This window comes from Carlito syrichta, unplaced genomic scaffold, assembly GCF_000164805.1.
Source record: "Carlito syrichta isolate Samal-C Ts95f unplaced genomic scaffold, Tarsius_syrichta-2.0.1 Scaffold305319, whole genome shotgun sequence".
Classification (NCBI taxonomy): Eukaryota; Metazoa; Chordata; class Mammalia; order Primates; family Tarsiidae; genus Carlito; species Carlito syrichta.
In genome coordinates, this window is record NW_007249415.1 from 116,930 (window position 1) to 136,706 (window position 19,777).

Consider the following 19,777-nt stretch of genomic DNA (forward strand, 5'->3'; position numbering starts at 1 on the left):
CATATGTTCAAGAAGTTAGAGAAAGATCAACCATATTAAACAAAGGTGAGAAAGATCTTTTTAATAACACAAATAGAACATCTAGAGAGGAAAACTGTGATGCCTGGGGTAGAAATAACACTGGATGAGATTAACAGCCAAATAAACACTGCAGAAGAAAAATAAAGTGAACTTGAAGACAAAGCAATAGAAACTCTCTAATATGAAACACAGAGAAGAAAAATAACCAAACAAAGCATTAGTGAGCTATGGAAAATTTCAAGTAACCTCATATATGTGTAGTTGGAGTTCCCAAAGAAGAAGAGAGAAGAAGGAACAGAGGCTGTCAGATTGGATAAAATAACTAATTCTAGTTATGCTTCCTGCAAGACATACACTTTAAATGTAATGACATGAATAAGCTAAAATATTTAGTGGAAAAATAAGATTAAACTAAGCCCAAAGCAGGCATAAAGTATTAAATAATAAAGATCAAAGGACAAACCAATTAAGTGGAAAGTTGCAAACAATGTGAAAATAAATGAAACTAATGCTTGTTTATTCAAAAGATAAATCTAGTTACCACCTAGCTAAACTCACTGGGAAAAGATAAAGACAAAATTATCAATATCAGGAATGGAAGAAAAGGCACTGCTGCATATTATCCCATGTTTGGTCAAATGTCAAATTTGAAGATCCATGTGTCCCTTCAGCTCTGGGACGTGCTCTCCTGTTTCTACCTTCTGCTGCTCTCTTTCTGGAATCCTTTGGATGAACATTGGAAGTTCCTCAAGAATCATGGTTCTCTTTGGTATTTGTTGACATATTCCGTATCTGTCATTGTGTGGTGTGTGTGAGACACTTTGTCGATCTTCCCACTAGCCCCTTTTCTCTCTAGCTGGTCTATCCAACCTCCACACTTCCTTTCTTTCTGAGGTGCATCTACAGTTGGTGAGCAGCTCTCATAATGAGGGGCCTCACTCTGTCAGGACTTCCAGCTCCATGTGGTCCAGGAACAGAGACGGGGGATACAAGTCTCCTCACCTGAACAAGACAGAGAGAGAGCTTGGCAGATGGGCTGTGGCTGGCAGGGCTCCAGGAAGATGGGTGTTCCCTGAGATGTTTGCTTAGGGGTCAGGGCAGCAACACAGCCCTCAACCCTAACCATGCATTTCACAGGCTCAGCAAACACTTGTGTAAACAGACCAGAATTAATAAGGGCTCCTGGGATCCAGTTCAAAACATAAACAAGGAAAGGGGAAGCTTGTGGAGCCTCTGGCTAGAACAACACATACCTGGGCCAGGTATAAAAGCCCGACTGCCCAGAGCACCTCGCACCCTCACTCTCTCACTCACACCTTCATTCCCTAACTCACTCTGTCCCTCACTCACTCGCACCCTCTCCCAGCTCAACCCTCAGCATGGCCGCATCCACCATGTCCGTCTGCTCCAGCAACCTGAGCTATGGCAGCCGGGTCTGCCTTCCCGGGTCCTGTGACTCTGGCTCCGAGTCCTGGCAGGTGGACGACTGTCCAGAGAGCTGCTGCGAGCCCCCCTGCTGTGCCCCCAGCTGCTGCGCCCCAGCCCCCTGCCTGAGCCTGATCTGCACCCCAGTGAGCTGTGCGTCCAGCCCCTGCCAGTCAGCCTGCACCAGCTCCTGCACGCCCTCATGCTGCCAGCAGTCTAGCTGCCAGCCAGCTTGCTGTGTTCCTGTCTGCTGCAAGCTCATCTGCTGCAAGCCTGTCTGCTGTGGGCCCATCTGCTCTGGAGCATCCTCTTCCTGCTGCCAGCAGTCTAGCTGCCAGCCCTCTTGCTGTACCTCTTCCCCCTGCCAGCAGCCCTGCTGTGTGCCCGTGTGCTGCAAGACCGTGTCCTGCAAGCCTGTCTGCTGTGTGCCCACCTGCTCTGGGGCTTCCTCTTCGTGCTGCCGGCAGTCTAGCTGCCAGCCGAGTTGCTGCCCCTCCTCCTGCTGCAGACCTTCCTCCTGCGTATCCCTCCTCTGCCACCCCGTGTGCAGGCCCGCCTGCTGTGTGCCTGTCCCCTGCTGCTGTGCCCCTGCCTCCTCCTGCCAGCCCAGCTGTTGCCGCCCAGCCTCCTCTGTGTCCCTCCTCTGCCGCCCCGTGTGCAGACCTGCCTGCTGCGTTCCCGCCTCCTCCTGCTGTGCCCCCATCTCTTCCTGCCAGCCCAGCTGCTCCCGCCCAGCCTGCTGAGTCCTCTGCAGACATATGTTCTGATGGGCACAGTCTGCAGGGCCAACCAAGTTCAAGTCTCCCTCCCTGCCTGTACTTGGAAGCCTCCGGCACAACTCAACCTCAGATAAAGACCCTTCCCACGCACAGCCCACCATGTCTGGGACCTGAGATGCCCACTTGCTTCTCCCCTGATCTCAGACCATGGAAGCCCTGGCAGCTCCATGGAGCACTTCCTGGCTCCAAGTCTCATCATTCGCTGGTCAGGGTTGGCCCTGCTGACCCCTGATGTGTACTCAGAAATGTCACTTTCTGCCTCTGAACTTCAATAAAACCTTTACTGCCCGACAGTGACTCTGATGATTGTGGCTCACTGGGGAGGGAGGAGCAGGATGAGCCTGTCCTTGCTCTGGGGGGCTGGGCCCCTCTGAACTCTACATCAGCAACTGTGGGGGACTTGAGGGCTCTTGCACATGACCCCTTGAAGCTCCTGTCCACCTTGTTGCATGTTCTGCTGTCCCATCATCCTTCCAGGTCCTGGGGGTTCCAGAAGCCTTGCTCACTGGTGGAGTCCCTGGACAACCTTGGTCTCAGGCCATTCTTTCCCCAACACTTGGGTTCCTTAGCATATTATCACAAATAGGGTAACTTAAAACAGTGGAGATTTATTCTCTCCTGGTTCTGGAAGCTAAAACTTTTAAATTAGGGTGTCAGCAAGTGCTTTGTTTTCTCTGAGCCTAGGGGAGAATATTTCTTCACCTATTCTAGCTTCAGGTAGCTCCCAGAAAACCTTGGCATCCTTTTGCTTGTAGCTACCTTACCCTAATCTCTGCCTCTCTTGTCACATGGTCTTCTTCCCTTTGTGTGTGAGTCTGAATTTCTCTTTCTTTTCTCTTATAAAGGCATTAGACATTGAATTTATGTCTCACTATGATCCAGTATGACCTTGTCTTAACCACTTACATCTGCAAAGACATTGTGAGGTTCTGGGTGGATGTAAGTTTTGGGAAGGCTCTTCAACCCTTGGCACTCATCTACTTCCAACTTAGTTGTATATTCTGCTCCTATTCTTGTGGAAATTACAACATGAATCTGTGACATTTTAAGGTGTAATGTAAATTATATATCATAGTACTCCCAAGACAATACAGTGTGCTTAGACCACTTCTACTCCATGTAACCCCCTTTTGACTTGTGATCTTATTGCCATACATTTTATTTCTATAAATGTTTTACAACTAACAAGACATTTTATATTCATCTTTATTTTCCCACGTGTGCCCTTCTTCTGTAACACTTCATTACCTTATTAATTTTCCTGCTTCCATCTGTGATCATGTTCTTTCTGTCTTCAAGCTCTTTTAGTATTTTCTTGTTTACAGTTCCTGCTGGTGACACATCCTCTCAGTGACTGCTTGTTCTGTCCTCATTTTTCAGGATATTCGTCACCAATGTAGAATTCTCAGTCATTGCTCACTTTCTTTCAGATGGTGAAGATTTCATTCCATTGTCCTGTCTTGCACAATTTCTACTAGGGAGTCACCTGTAGATACTACTGTTGCTTCATTGAAGGCAACATGTGCTTTTCTCTCTGACTGATTTTAGAATTTTCTGTCTTTGCATTTCAACTCCACTGTGTCCAGGAATGGCTTTCTTTGTTTACCTTGCAAAAGAGTCTTAAATGCTTAGTGCATCCATAGGTTAGTGTCCTTTATCAATGTATTCACCACGTTCTTTATACATACTGCTCCACTCTTCTTATTTTTATTGTTTTCCCTCTCTGGGCTCAGTCTCAATATTTCCTCATTTGCCTTCTTTCACTATACATCTCTTTGGTTTTTTAGAATATGCTGTTAAACTAATAATCTATTATGTTTTAATTTCAGTTATTGTATTCTTCATTTCTAGAATTGTGTCTTGATATTTTATCATAGAAACCAGTTTATCCTTGAAATTCTCCACCTTTTCTTCTATTTTCTTGAACAAATTATTCACAATTACTTTAAATCCATGCTTGATAATTCTAATATCTAGATCTCCTGTGGGTCTATTTCTATTGTTTGATTTTTTCTTTCTTTCTTTTTTTTTTGAGTTGGAGTCTAACTCTGTCACCAAGGCTAGAGTGCAGTGGCATGCTCATGGCCACCGCAGCCTCAACCTACTGGGTTCAGGAGATCCTTCCACCTCAGTCTTCCAAGTAGCTGGAACTACAGGCATGTGCCATCATGCCCGGTTAATTTTTTGATTTATTGTAGAGATGAGGTCTTGCCAAGTTGCCCAGGTTGATCTTAAATCCAATTCTCTCACCTTTGCCTCCCAAAGTGCTGGAATTATAGGAACGAGCTACAACATCCAGTCTATTGTTTGATATTTTTTTTCCTCTCTTTTTCCTTTGGTCAATTGGGCTTGCCTTCTAGCATGCCTAGTAATTTTTGATGAAATGCCAGACTTTGTGTATGAAAATTTGTAAGATTATTTGAATCTCTGTTGATGTTACCAGGCTCCAGAGGAGAACAACTTTTGTTCTGGTAGGCAGTTATGCCGTGCACAGATCATATGAAAAGAGGGCTTCAGTCTTTTATTAAAGGGGGTCTTCCTCTGTCACTCAGACTGGGGTGCAGTGGCAAGATCATGGCTCACTGCAGCCTTGAACTGTTGGGTTCAGGTGATCCTCCCACCTCAGCCTCCCAAGTGGCTGGGACTATGGACACACAACATCACACCTGGATAATTTTTTATTTTCCTGTAGAGATGAGTTTTCACTATGTTGCCTAGGCTGGTCTTGAACTCCTGGGCTCAAGCAATTCTCCCACTTAGAAGTCCCAAAATGCTGGGATTGCAGGCATGAGCCATCACACCCAGATCCAGGGTTTCAGACTTATTTATGGGTTTCTCTTCATCCTAGTGAGTATCCCTTCACTTATATTCAGTGTTCTAAACTGAAAGCCTGGGTCTTTCCCCAGAACCCTGCACCTTGTCAGGTACTGAACTCTCCCAATTCCATGAGAATACTAAATGCCCTGCGTGGTCTTTCAGCCTCTTAGCTGTGACCTGAGTATTGGCAAATGTTTCAAGAAGAGTCCTGCTGCCTCCCAAGTTCAAGGACAAGGTGGGCAGTGGACACAGGGCAGGAGGAAGAGGCTGTAGTGATAAGAAATCTGTCAGAGCTTGGGCTAAGGGGTCTGAGAACAGAAACAGTGGCCCTGGACAGGTCACTGATGCCCAAGGAAACTAAGATATCCCTCACAAGGTAGACACTGCATTCCAGGATGGGAGAGGAACCGCTGGATGAGTTGCTTGCAGCCCAAAAAACACTTCCTAAGGGTCAGTTTCCTGCAGAGGGAGGCATCATCCTGGGTCTGCAAGGCCAGAGACTGGGCAATGACCCAGCAAACAGTGGCAGCCACAGGTATGTCGAATCCATCTGAGCCACAGTCTTCACGACTCTCAGAGCCTGGTTAGGAGCACACTCCCAACTGCTGCCACATGGGGCAGGACATTTATGAGCTGGACTACATAGAAAACAAACATCCCTGATGGCAGCAGATGCTGGCTCTGACCAACAAGGAAGGGGAGACTGTGGGGCTTGGACAACAACGGCTAGAGGGTTTAAAAGACACAACCCTGACCTGCACACATGACTCACGCCCTCACACCCTCACTCATTCACTCACTCCCTCCTCCAGTTTACCTTCTGCCCACCACCCAGCATGGCCGCGTCTACCATGTCTATCTGCTCTAGTGACCTGAGCTACAGTAACCGGGTCTACGTGCCTGGATCCTGTGACCCTGGCTCCAAATCTTGGCAGGTAGATGACTGCCCAGAGAGCTGCTGTGAGCCCCCCTGCTGTGCCCCCAGCTGCTGCACCTCAGCCCCCTGCCTGAGCCTGGTCTGCACCCCAGTGAGCTGTGCATCCAGTCCCTGCCCGTCATGCTGCACCAGCTCCTGCATGCCCTCATGCTGCCAGCAGTCTAGCTGCCAGCCAGCTTGCTGTGTTCCTGTATGCTGCAAGCTCATCTGTTGCAAGCCTATCTGCTGTGAGCCCATCTGCTCTGGGGTGTCCTCTTCATGATGTCAGCAGTCTAACTGCCAGTCGGTTTGCTGTCCCTCCTCCCCCAGCCAGCAGGCCTGCTATGTGCCTGTCTGCTGCAAGCCTGTCTACTCTGAGGTTTCTTCTTTATGCTGCCAGCAGTCTGGCCACCAGCCCTCTTGCTGCACCTCTCCCCGCTGCCAGCAACCCTGCTGCATGTCCTTCTTCTTCAAGACTGTGTCCTGCAAGCCCATCTGCTATGTGCCCCTCTGCTCTGGGTCTTCCTCTTTGTGCTGCCAGCAGTCTGGCTACCAGCAGGCTTGCTGCCCCTCCTCCTGCTGCAGACCCTCCCCCTGTATGCCCCTTCTCTACCACCCCGTGTGCAAGCCCACCTGCTGCGTGCTCACCCCCTCCTGCTATGCTCCTGCCAGCCCAGCTGCTGCCGCCCCGCTTCCTGTGTGTCCCTCTCCTGTTACTCCGTGTCCTCCCGCTCAGTCTGCTAAGGCCTCTCAAGACAGAGGAGCTGGTGGGCATGTCACCCAGAACAAGCTGAGCTCAGGTCTCCCTCTCTGCCAGTCCATGAAAGCCCCTGACCTCCCAGCCTGCTCAACCCTAGCACAGCCCAACCTCAGAGAAAGAGCAGCCCAACCACAGCCCACCAGGTCTGGCATCTGTGATGCCCGCTTGCTACTCCCCTGGCCTCAGTCCATGGAGCCCTGGCTTCTCCACAGGGCACTTCTTTGCTCTAGGACTTGTCATTCACTGGTCAGGGCTGGCCCTGCTAACCCTGGACATTCCCTGGGAACGTCACTCTCTGTCTCTGAGCGCCAATAAAACCTCTGCTGCCCCACAATGACTCTGATGACTGTGGCTCACCGGGGAGCGAGGGGCAGGGTAAGCCTGTCCTGGCTTCAGGGGACTGGGCCCCTCTGAGCTACATCACCAGCTTTGGGGCCATAGGGGTTCCTGCTCTGACCCTGAAGCTTCTGTCCACTTTGTTGCATATTCTGCTGTCCCATCATCCTCCCAGATCCTGGAGATTCCAGAAGCCTTGCTTGCTGGTAGAATCCCTGAGCAACCTTGGGCTAAGGCCATTCTCTCCTCCAAACCATGGGTAGAAGCAGCTCCCTCCCATGGCACAGGGTGGGGCTGGCCTAGGGGGTGTCAAGCCTGCAGCTGTTCTGGGAGGTGAAAGACCAGCATTGGCTGGTCCAGTGCCCAGAGGGTTCTACCCAGGGATGGTTTGGGCATCTGGGATCCCTGCACACACTCAGATGCTCAGGGATGCCCTCTCTTCAGCACTGGGCATGCTGCTGGGATGCAGAGGACAAAGATGTAGCCTCTGGAGGCCCTGCCTGCCAGGATAGGAGGGGAAGGCAGGTGGGAAGGGAAAGTCTCTGGGTGGTGATGAGGGAAGAAGCCCAGGTCAGACAGAGAACATGTGCAGAACAGAAGGTGGGAGGGAGACCTCCCAGGGACAATGCCTGAGCTCCTTGCAAGGGAGACAGGGAGGAGACCAAGGCCATCTTCTTTCCTCCATTCCTCACACACACCCTCCCTGACCTCTGTGAGCAGGAGCAGCCATAACTCTTACACATACTGTCTCAGGACTTCTGAGAGGGGAGGTATGAGCCTGCCCAGGCTGCCATGACAACATTCCACAGACGGGAGGGCTCAAGCAATGTACATTTTTTTCTTACATCCTGGAGGCTGGAAATCTGCAGTCAAGGTGTCAGCAGGGCTGGTTCCTCCAAGGCCTCTCTCCTTGGTGTATAGATGGCGTCTCTTCCCTGTGTCCTCATGAGTCTTCCTTCTGTGCATGTCTGTGTCCTCATCTCCTCTTCTTACAAGGGCACCAGTCATTGAACTAGGGTCCATCTATATAACTTCATTTTAACTTACCCATTTCTGCAAAGACTTTGCCTCCAAATCAGCCCCTCTTGAGGTTCTGGGAGTTAGGACATCAAAATATGAATTTGGGGTTGGGGAGTCACAATTCAGCCCATAACAGGGGTGCTCTTGATTTAGTGTCCCTTGAGCCAGGGGTGAGGGTGTCAGTGAGTGCCATCTGTGCCTCTGAGATCCCAGTAGAGGCCAACTGGGGCTGGTGCTCCCTGTCTATAACCTGCAGGGAGGGACGTTTGGACTAAGAGACGGCCCTCAGAGAAATTTTGCTCAGATAAACTACTTCACCTGCTGAAAAACAATGTACTGAGCCCTCACACATGCCCTGAATGGTCACCATCTGTGAGTCCTGTTGTCTTTACTGCATGGTGCATTATGGAAATCTGCAGTATTCCCACAGTGAAAGGCACCACTTGACTTGAGGAGGAAGAAGTTAGGGATGGAGCGTAGACTAGGACAACTGTACCAATAGACACAGGCCACACAAGGACAGATGCTGGGAATGTGGAGGCTATGGGCCTAATGACATGGGTAGAAATGTCCTGTAGAGGCCCAGGAGATGGAAGGACACTCCCCTGATAGCTACAGAGAGTCACCAAGGGCTTCAGGGGGTTGTGTTATGCTCACTTGTAGTGATGGAGACCAACTCAGGATTAGGGGACAAAAGTCATTAAAGAGGGGTTTTTCATGTTGTGTGGGTAAAGTTATGTTGTAGGGAGTTAGGGGAGAACAAATACTGGGGAAGTAAAATGTGAAGGCAAATCATTGTTTTCCCCAAAAGATCTAACTGAGCAGGGAAGGAGTGGATCACAGTAGTGATGGCTCCCTGCAGGACCAACACAAAGGGCTTTTCTTTATTTCACCAACTCACAGGTCTCTTGAGGCAGAGAAGCAGCTACATGGAGGGAATTTGTCAGATTATTTAAAGGTAAATGAACCAGTTACTGCCACCTGGGACAAAGGATATGAGTTGGGGAAACAATGGACACACCTAAAAGCCCAAGAGAGAAACCTGGAGAATGACACAATTTGGGAAATAAGGGCTTTGAAAGATTCCACATATTCCTGGGAGACCAGAAGACCCCAGTGCATGAACCATGATGGGCACATGCTCAGAAAAGAACTGAGAAGCCCTCAGTGCTCACCTTTGGCTGAACTTCAAGTGCTGAGCAAGCAGGAAGTAAAGGTACACACAGGAAGTGAGGGGAAAGCAGCATGTAAAGGAAAAGACAGAGTTGTAAACTACCCAGCTGAGTGTCAAGGATGTTCATCAATAAACACACAGGGCCCATCTACAAAGATTATGGGAAAAAATATTTTTCTACTCTACATGTTTACAGAAATCTGTCAAATCAATATCTGAGCACTAAACTAATGAAGCAGTTGCCCCTACTCCCATGACAAACAGTATAATCATTATAAAGGTAGTTTAAAAAAGTCACTATATATACATGGACAGTCACTATATATATATATGACATATATTTTAATATATATATATAAATGTACATTATATATATTTAAACTAAAAGTCACACAATCAGCAACAACAGATCATAGGGAGAGGAGAGAATCTAATATTTGTAATTATCACATTACAGTATTCAAAATGTTCAGTTTTAAAAAAAAAATTACAAGACATGCAGAGAAGCAAAAATGTATGGCCCATTCACAGGGAGAAAAAAACAATTAGTAGAAAATGTCCTTGAAGAGTCCCAGGATTGAATTTACTAGACAAAGTCTTTCAATTAACACTCTTACATATACATAAACAAACCATGGACAAAGAACTAAGAGAAACCAAAAGAACAATGAATTCACAAATGAAAATATCTAAAGAAAGAGAGATGAAAAAAGGAATCAAATAGAACTTCTGAAGTTGAAAAGCATAGTGACTGATATGAAAAATGTATTAGAGGCGGGGCGCGGAGGTTCACGTCTATAAATCCCAGCACTTTGGGAGGTCAAGGTGAGAGGAATGCCTGAGCCCACGGGTTCGAGATGAGTCTGGGCAATTTGGTGAGACCTCATCTCTACAATAGCCAGGCGTGGTGGCACACGCCTGTAGTCCAAGCTACTTGGAAGACTGAGGTGCAAGGATTGCCTGAGCCCAGTAGGTCAAGGCTGCGGTGGCTGTGCGCATGCCATGGCACTCCAGCCTGAGCACAGAGTGTGACTTTCACTCAAAAAGAGAAAAGAAAAGAAAAATGTCCTCAAAGGGCTCTACAGCACCTGGCCTCCAGGTATCCCTGTAGGCACACTAAGCCATGTACAGCCCTGCCCAGCACCATGTGACATTTATGAGCCAAGCAAGGATGTGCTGTGACCAGAGAAGTGGAAATAATTAGGGTCTTCCTGGCTCCAAACCCGACCAGGAAGAGAGATGTATTATGGAGTCTCTTGACAGAAAAGTACACACACCCTTTTTTACCCTGAGGGATAAAAAAGCCAGACAGTCCCAGCACCTCACACACTCACTCACACTCTCCCTCATTCACTCCATCCTCCCCCAGCTCAATTTCCAGCATGGCTGCATTCACCTTATCTGTCTGCTCCAGTGACCTGAGCAATGGCAGCCAAGTCTTGTGACTTGGCTCCTACTCCTGGCAAGTGGACGACTGCCCAGAGAGCTGCTATGAGTCCCCCTGCTGCACCCCCAGTTGGGCATCTCGACTCCTTGCCTGAGCCTGGTCTACACCCGAGTGAGCTGTGTGTCCAGCCCCTGCCAGTCACGCTGCATCAGCTCCTGTACACCCTTGTACTGCCAGCAGTCTAGCTGCCAGCCAACTTGTTGCACCATCCCCCATGCCAGCAGGCCTGCTGTGTGCCCGTCTGCTACAAGCCCATGTGTTGCAAGCCTGTCTCCTGTGAGCCTATGTGTTCTGGGTCTTCCTCATCATGCTGCCAGTTGTCTAGCTACCAGTCCTCTCACTATACCTTCTCCCCCTGCCAGCAGGTTTACTGTGTACACAACTGCTGCAAGCTCATCTCTGTGTGCCTGACCACTCTGGGTTATTCTCGTCCTGCTGCCAGAAGTCCAGCTGCCAACCAGCTTGCTGTACCTCCTACAGCTGCAGACTCTTCTCCTCCTTGTCCTTCCTCTGCCACCCTGTGTGCAGGCCCACCTACTGTGTGCCCACCTCCCACTGCCAACCCAGCTGCTGTCTAGACCCTCGTTTAAAATAAGAATAGCGCCGGGCTCAGTGGCTCAGCCTGTAATCCTGCGCCTTTGGGAGGGTGAGGTGAGTGGATTGCCTGAGATCTTGGGTTCGAGACCCGCCTGGGTAACTTGGTGAGACCTCATCTCTACAATAAATCAAAAAATTAGCTGGGCATGGTAGTGCGCGCCTGTAGTTCCAGCTACTTGGAAGGCTGAGGCGGAAAGATAGCCGGAGCCCAGCAGGTCGAGGCTGCGGTGGCTGGGAGCGGCCACTGCACTCCAGTCTGGGTGACAAAGTGAGACTCCAACTCAAAAAATAAATAAATAAATAAATAAAATAAGATTAGCAACCAAAGCTCTTTAACACTTAAGAGAATCAAAAGCATTAAAAAAAAGCAAAATACCAAACACATGATAATGCACACCCTGAGGAGATGAAAAGAGATTCCTCTCTAAAATAAGAACAGGACTCCATTGAATGAGGTGGGGGGAGGAGGAGGAAGAGAACATAGAAGAAGAAGAAGAAGAAGAAGAAAGGAAAACTTCCAGAGTTCCTGGACATTAAAAGGATGACACTCTTCATAAAAAAGAAACTCAGTAGAGAGTCTACATAATCAAATGCGAAGGGGCTGAAGCTAAAATGGTGACCATTGGGTAAGACACAGAATGACCAAAACATAGTAGGACAAAGACATGAAGCTGAGAAGAGCCTGAGACCTGAGGAGGATGAATCCAGGAGACCCAGGGTGAGCTTAAGATTAGGGTGAACTTAAGCTCCAACAGATAGAAAGACAGGTAAAGACAGGACTGTGGGAACAGTGGCTTTTCCCAGAGACCCTGGCAGTAGGGGTGGCACGAGAGCCTGGCTATGGTGCTCAGAGGCCTTTCCATGAGGGGGTCCCATTCTGAGGAAGAGCCACCCAGGCCCTGTGTCCAACAGAAGAAGACCAGGCAGGCCAGGTCAGAGGAGAGGAGGCAGAGGAGAGGAGACAGCCTCCAGGAGACTCTACAGGGTGACAAGGTAGCCCTTTGTCCATCCACTATGGATTAACCTTCTCTACTTCAGAGAATGTGTGAATAATCTAGACCCTCAATTTAAAAAAAATAGCAAACAAGACTCTTTAACATGTAAGGGAATCAAAAGCATGAAAGAAAAACAAAATGCTAAACACATGAAAATACAGACTCCAAGGAGATGGAAAATGATTCAACTCTAAAATGAAATGAAAGCAATTCTAAGAGGGGAATTCATATCTCTAGGAGCACACATCATGAAAATGGAAAGATCACAAGTAGAGAGCCTAACAAATCACCTAAGCGAGTTGGAAAGAGAAGACCATCAAAACTCCAACTTTAACAAAAGAATTCAAATCACCAAAATAAGAGCCCAAATATGGGACATAGAAGACAAAAATATCATTAAAAAAACCCAACAAAACAAAAAACTGGTTATTTGAAAGAATTAACAAGATTGATGAACCCCTAGCCAGAATGACCAAGAATAAGAGAGAAAAAGCCCAAATAAACACAGTCAGAAATACAAAAGATCAAATCACAACTGACCCTGAAGAAATACAAAAGATTATCAAAGATTACTATGTACACCTATATGGAAATAAACTTGATAACCTAAATGAAATAGAGGACTTTCTGACATCACACAACCTCACCAGGTTGAAACAAGAAGACATTGAGACACTAAATAGACCAATGACAACCCAGGAAATTGACTCTGTCATACGAAAACTACCTACAAAAAAAAGTCCTGGACCGGATGACTTTCCAGCAGAATTCTACAAAACATACAAGGAGAAGATGATACCAATCCTTTTGAAGGTATTCCAGGCAATTGAGAAAGATGGAATTCTCCCCAAATCATTTTACAAAGCTAACATCACACTTATTCCCAAACCAGGTAAGATCCAACAAAAAAAGAGAACTACAGGCCAATATCCCTTATGAACACAGATGCAAAAATCCTCAATAAGATTCTAGCAAATTGGATCCAAAAACATCTCAAAAATCATCCACCATGACCAAGTAGCCTTCATCCCCAGGATGCAGGACTGGTTCAACATTCACAAGACTATAAATGTAATTAAATACATCAACAGATTTAAAAACAAGAACCACATGATTATATCATTAGATGCAGAAAAAGTTTTTGATAAATCCAGCATCCCTTCTTGATAAAAATCCTCAAACACCTAGATATAGAAAGAACATACTTCAAAATAGTGAGTCCCATCTACGATAAACCCACAGCTAACATATTGCTAAATGAACAGAAACTGGAAACATTTCCCCTGAAAACTGGAACAAGACAAGACTGTCCACTCTCACCCCTCTTGTTCAACATTGTGTTAGAAGTCCTAGCTCAGGCAATTAGACAAGAGAAGGAAATCAGGGGTATCCAAATAGAAAAAGAGGAAGTCAAGTTATCCCTCTTTGCTGATGATATGATCCTATACCTTGAAAATGCAAGAGAATCTGTCAAAAATCTGCTTGCACTGATAAAGGACTTTGCCAACTGTATACCTGACAAAGGCCTAACATCTAGGACCTACAAGGAACTCAGACACATTGAAAGGAAAAGGAAAAAAACAAACAGCCCCATTAAAAACTGGGCAAAAGACATGAATAGACACTTCTCAAAAAGGCAGCCAACAGACACATGAAAAAGTGCTTAACCTCACTCATCATCAGAGAAATGCAAATCAAAACTACATTGAGATACCACGTAACTCGAGTAAGAATGGCCATCATTAATAATAATAAAAAAACAGATGCTGGCGAGTATGCAGAGGAAAAGGAACACTTCTACACTGCTGGTGGGAATGCAGACAGTGTGGTGATTTCTGAAAGAACTAGAAATTGACATTTCATATGACCCAGCAATTTCCCTATTGGGAATATACCTGGAAGAACTCAAATCATTCTACAGAAAAGATACCAGCACACATGTTTGTTGCAGCTCTATTCACAATAGCAAAAACATGGAGCAAACCATGTTGCTCATCAAAGCTGGACTGTATTTTTAAAATGTGGTATGTATACACAATGGAATATTATGCAGCCATAAAGAAGTACAAACATATGAACTTTGCAGAGACTTGGATGAATTTAGAGTTGATCATACTCAGTGATCTATCACAGAAACAAAGAACAGAGTACCATATGTTCTCACTCGTAAGCGGACCTTGAACAATTATAATACTATAAGAAAGTGATTGGCAGTAGTGGCAAACTGTGGTGGGGGGGTAAGATTGGCAGTTGAGGGAAATTGCTAGGGGAGGGAGGGAAATACCTCATCAACAAGGATATCTGCATAATCAACATTTGCATACCTAACCCTGAACTGCTCCCCACATCTTTATAAAAAAAAAGAACAACAGGATGCCCCTAAAGTGTGTGTGCTTGATGGGGGGAGGGGTATGAAGAAAGAAGAAGAGGAGGAAGAAGAAGAAGAAGAAAGAGGAACTTCTAGAGTTTCTGGACACTAAAAGGATGACACTTCATAGAAAAGAAACTCAGTAGACAGTCTACATAATCGACTGAGAAGGGACTGAAGTTAAAATGGTGAGCACCGAGTCAGACACAGAATGACCAAAACACCGTAGGACCATGAAATGAAGCTAAGAAGAGCCTGAGACCTGAAAAGTATGAATCCAGGAGACCCAGGCTCTGTGATCCCAACCAGAGTCCAGAAGAAGAGAACCCCAGAAACTAAAGGAAATCATCAAATATGAATAAGAATAGATGCACCTATGACATTGATATCAGACAGTGGAAGCATCACAATAAGACTGGTGGGATGCGGGGGGCCAGCCCCTGCAATTTTTGGGGAGTCCCTTGGAAGATGTGGCGGCATCAGCAAATCTGTAGGGACAGATATTAAAAGAAAGAAAGAGAAAAAGGAGGAGAAAGAAAGAGACTGGACTCTGTCTATTGCAGAAGCTGATTCTGTAGTAGGGATAGATATTAAAAGAAAGAAAGAGAAAGAAAGAAAGTGGACAACTGATCAGTGAAATGAGCAGAAGCCGTTTATTGAAAGTTACAGCTGGTATTTATCCCCAAATTTTACACAGGCAGTCTCACAAGTTTTTCACGTGAACACAAAGCCAGGTGCAGGAGGGGCATCCCCCACCCATCAGATGCTTAGGTGTGAGGAGGGAAAAACCTCAAGATTGTCTTATTGTTCCCTTTGCTAGTTAATGCTCTTCAAAAGCAGTGCAACAATCCTTACTAGCCTAATGATGCTCTGATAATCAATAACTTCTAGAGATCACACAAAACCCATGATGACTAACTTAAACTTTATTACCTTTCTATTCTATGCTAATACTACTTACACAATGCTACAGAAGCTCTTAGTTATAGCTTAAGCCAATTCCTAAAGAATGTGGCCCAGTCCAAAGATCACACTGGGATCTACAGGATGTGGCCTGGTCCAAGGTTCACGGTGGGCCACCTTTTGGAACAATAGACTACAATCTCTTAACAAAATGGCTATTCTAAAGTCCTATATATCTATCCTAATTTCTATAACAGTTTCCAATTCCTAATTCTAATATATAAAGCTGATTAGCAGCAGCAAAGTTTCTAAAACCCAAATATAAACTGTAAATGTACTAAGGCCAAAACCTCGATAGTAGAAAATGGAGACAATGAAATTTCTAAAGTTAACTATATTCTTATTAAACCTAAAAATATTATGATTGATCATGCTTGAACTAACATGATTCCTTGACGTAGCATGACTTATTCTACAATATCTTCTGTGAATAAAATAAATTCAATTTCTATAATAGGTAGAAAAAAGACCTTACACTAACTGTAGCTAAAGCCGGCCTAAAAGAATGCAGCCCAGTCCAAAGTACACGCTGGGCTCTCAGGAATGTGGCCCAGCCCAAACTCTGTGTCGGGCCATTTCTAATAACTCTTGATAATCATCTATACCATTGAAAAACTGAAAACAGCTCTCCATAAGTATATACTAATTCTACAAATATTCTTTTAAATCTTATAAAGAAGTTTGTACCATATAAAAGGTTCCCAAATGTGACCTGAATTTGAATTATATCTAATACCTAAGCTGAAACCACAGTTTATGGGAAATAGGAACAATGGGTTTCTAGAGTGAGCTATGCCTGTCACAGTCACAGAGCCCTCAGCTTAGGCCAGCAGAGTTCCTTTGTGCTGCATGGCAAAAGGGGGAGGAAAATGGGGCCAATGGCTCCCGAACACGTCCTAGCGGTCTCGGGGTCCACGGTCCTCCCTGATCCCTAACGCTCAGTGGGCCTCTGTGACCGGCTCCCAACAGTGGGAGGGGTGTCTGGTGACATGAATGACCTACAAGGAGGGGAAAATAGTACTAGGGTCTGGCAAGACAAAAGGGCATCAGAAGAAGTATCGAACCTACTCAAATATGAGCCACGTCGGGGGTGCACTGTTTACCAAACACAGAGAGGAAGGAACTCTGCACCTAGACTCGCAGTGCTGTTTTTAAATAACAGGAGTGCAGAAAATTCACCACTCATAAAACTTTCTGAGCCCTTTATTCAGAAATCCCAACAAAATGAAACATGACTTCCTTTTTTCAAGTGTTCTTGGAAAATCCACAGATGTCCATCAGGGGTTTGTCCAGAGGAGAGGGCTGTAAACCTTCCAATAGACCCCAACAGAGCATCTTGCTGGGTCAACACTGCCAGTAACAGTTGTTCTCATATGGGCACCGTCCACTTGGAAATTTACAGAGCCTCTCCTGTATACTTTTGCTTCATGGTAAAAGTTACACTGGGTATTTTAGAGTATTTAGAAAAAAGTCATACTGAAAACTGTGTACCACAAGTGAGAGAATACAGAAAAGTTTTCAAACAAAAATCCTCAAATGTATGGGACAGAAAGCAAAATTTAAGCAATCAACTCAGCAACCTGGAAAATATGCTAAAAATAAATTTAAAAGAGTAAGAGAAAGGAACATTAAAAAATTTAAAAGGAAAATTAATAAAATATAAAAAGACGTAACCTTTAAAAGTAGCAATAAATTTTAAAAGCTATAGAAAAAGCTAATAAAATAAATAAACATGAACAATTTAAAAAATATGTTCTAGAGATTTATGTTATTAGGTGCAACAAATATGAGTATATTTATCCTATAATTTGAAACTATAAATGAAATGTACCAAGTTCTAAAAAATAAAAACTGCCTACATAGATTAACAAAATAAAAATTTTAATGCAATGATGCCTGAGAAAATATTGAAAAGATGTTTAAGAATCTCATTCATCAAAAGGCACATACTGAAATAATTTTAAAGGTGTGTACATCAGCCTTTGATATAAAGACCTTTCCTATGATATTCAAAACATTTCAGAGCTTAGAATATATCACAAGTCTTCTGGATCCATCTAATGACATTGGCAAAACCCTGATGCCAATACCAGAAACAAGGGAGGGTGAGTGGAATGGAAGGAAGAGGGAGGAAGTGAGAGAAATTACATTAAAAGAAAAGTAAACTATTATGTACAGCCATAATGGAAAACAGTATAGAAGTATCATATGATCCAGAAATTCCACTTCTGGGTATTTATCCAAAGGAAATGAGCTCAATATGTGGAAGAGACATCTACACTCCTATGTTCATTGCAGTACTATTGGCCACATTCAAGCTATGGAATAAACCTAAGTGTCCACCAATGGACAGATGAAGAAAACATGGTGCATATACACAATGGAATACTATTCAGTCATAGCCAAGAAAGAAGGACCATCATTGGCAGTAACATGAATGGACTGGAGGATGTTATGCTAAGTGAAGTAAACCAGGTCCAAAAAACCAAACACTGCACAAGCTCACTTACATGTGGAATGTAAAATAAATAAAAGTCAAACCCATGAAAGTAGAGAGTGGAATGGTGTATATCCCAGGCTGGGGTTTCAGAAAATGGACAGATGTTGAAGAAAAGGTAAAACCTTTCAGTTATGCAGAATGAGTAAGTTCTAGAAACCTAACATATAGCAGTGAGTTTACAATAACACAGTATACAACACAATAATACTGTTTTGTAATCTGCATATTTGCTAAGAGTAGATCTTAAGTGTTCTTACCACACACACACAAAAAAACTACATAGGTGGTGCATATGTTAAGTGGGTTAATGTTGGTGATCATTCCAACATGCCATCAAAACATCAGATTGTACAGTCGAACGTTCTATAATCTGAATTTTTCAGTTATACCTCCATCATGCTGGGGGAAATAGTAGCAAGTCATTATAGAGTAGACACGGATCTCAGTTTCAAGTTGAAATGATATCATCAGCTACTCTAATAAATAGAAGCAGAAAAGCCATTAGAACTCTCAATAGATTAGTACACAGACACATGTCAATCAATTCATTCTTTCCTTAAAAGTCCAAGGCGACATTCCTGGTGAACTCCCTAGAAAGAAGTTGTCTGCACAAGGTCAAGATTGAGCTCCAAACAGGTGACTACCAGCTCAACATGAGATGCAGAAGGTGCTTCTGTCACCTTCATACACACGGCCAGAGGTGCCATTGTTTGTTCATCCAGTGCTGTGCAAGGCTCACAGCCCACAAAGGAAGGGAGCAAAATAAAGTGAAAGCCTATACTGTGGAGAAAAAGATATAAAATGCACGTCACTGGCAGAGGACATAGCTGATAGCCACCTTGCATGTCATGCTCGCATTCCTCCTGAACCCTCCATCTACCAGGCTGGGACCCATTCATCTCTGCAGATCCACTCTCTCCTAAAGGTCAGAGAACTTTTGCTTGTTTTCAAAAGTCATTTGATAATGTGATCATCCAGAGTCTCTGCCCTGTCAGCTTCCAACAAAAGCTCCACGATCCAAAAAACATGTCTCCAGTGAGAGCAAGAACCAGACATGTAACTGGCACTGAGACCCATAAAGTCTCATGGGTCCAGCAGTGACCATTTAGAGACACTCTGTCCAGTACCAGCAAGTCCAGAGGCCACGAAGGAGAGAGCTACAAAAGGGACAGGTAAGAGATGAGAAAAGAGAGGAGGAAGTCACCACGCCTATTCCATGAAGGGGATCCCAGGGACAGCAGTAGGAAAAACAAAGAAAGCTACTATACTGCCCCAGAGATTGTCCCAGGAGACAACATTAGACTTTCCACATCCAACTGACCACAGGAAAACATCCCCAACTCATGTCCCACTCACAAATCACATGCTTTCCTGGGAGTCACAAAAAAAACACAGCCATCTAACACTGGGAGAGGCACAAGTCAGAATCTATGTATTCTCAGGCTGATCACCAGCCACTGCCCTCTTTCAGAGATCACCTAGCTTCCCTATGCACTTCTGCATCTGTATAATGGGCTCTAACTTGCCCCTCACAGTGTGTCTGGTCTACAGAAGGCAAACTTGACCATGCACATCTGTCATTCAAGGCAAACCAATATTCCTGTGGTTTCCTTAAAGCAACATGGGTCCTTCCACTCTCAAGGGTGGATTAAGCACACG

At 45.1% G+C, this 19,777-nt stretch overlaps 2 protein-coding genes and 2 pseudogenes across 2 annotated transcripts in view; 3 read left to right on the forward strand and 1 right to left on the reverse strand.

Moving 5' to 3' along the window:
* Window positions 1-19,777, reverse strand: part of TSPEAR (thrombospondin type laminin G domain and EAR repeats) — a 201,016-nt gene that overhangs the window by 111,270 nt on the left and 69,969 nt on the right. The gene's annotated exons all lie outside the window — the stretch shown is intronic.
* On the forward strand, window positions 1,401-2,189 carry LOC103263909 (keratin-associated protein 10-12-like). Its single transcript, XM_008061580.1, has one exon. The coding sequence runs from the start codon at window positions 1,401-1,403 to the stop codon at window positions 2,187-2,189; it is 789 nt and encodes a 262-aa protein (XP_008059771.1).
* On the forward strand, window positions 5,879-6,702 carry LOC103263910 (annotated as a pseudogene).
* LOC110595940 lies at window positions 10,694-11,290 on the forward strand (annotated as a pseudogene).

What these genes read in the sequence shown, in the direction of transcription:
- LOC103263909 (XM_008061580.1), top strand. Translation starts at nt 1,401, where the DNA reads ATGGCCGCATCCACCATGTCCGTCTGCTCCAGCAACCTGAGCTATGGC.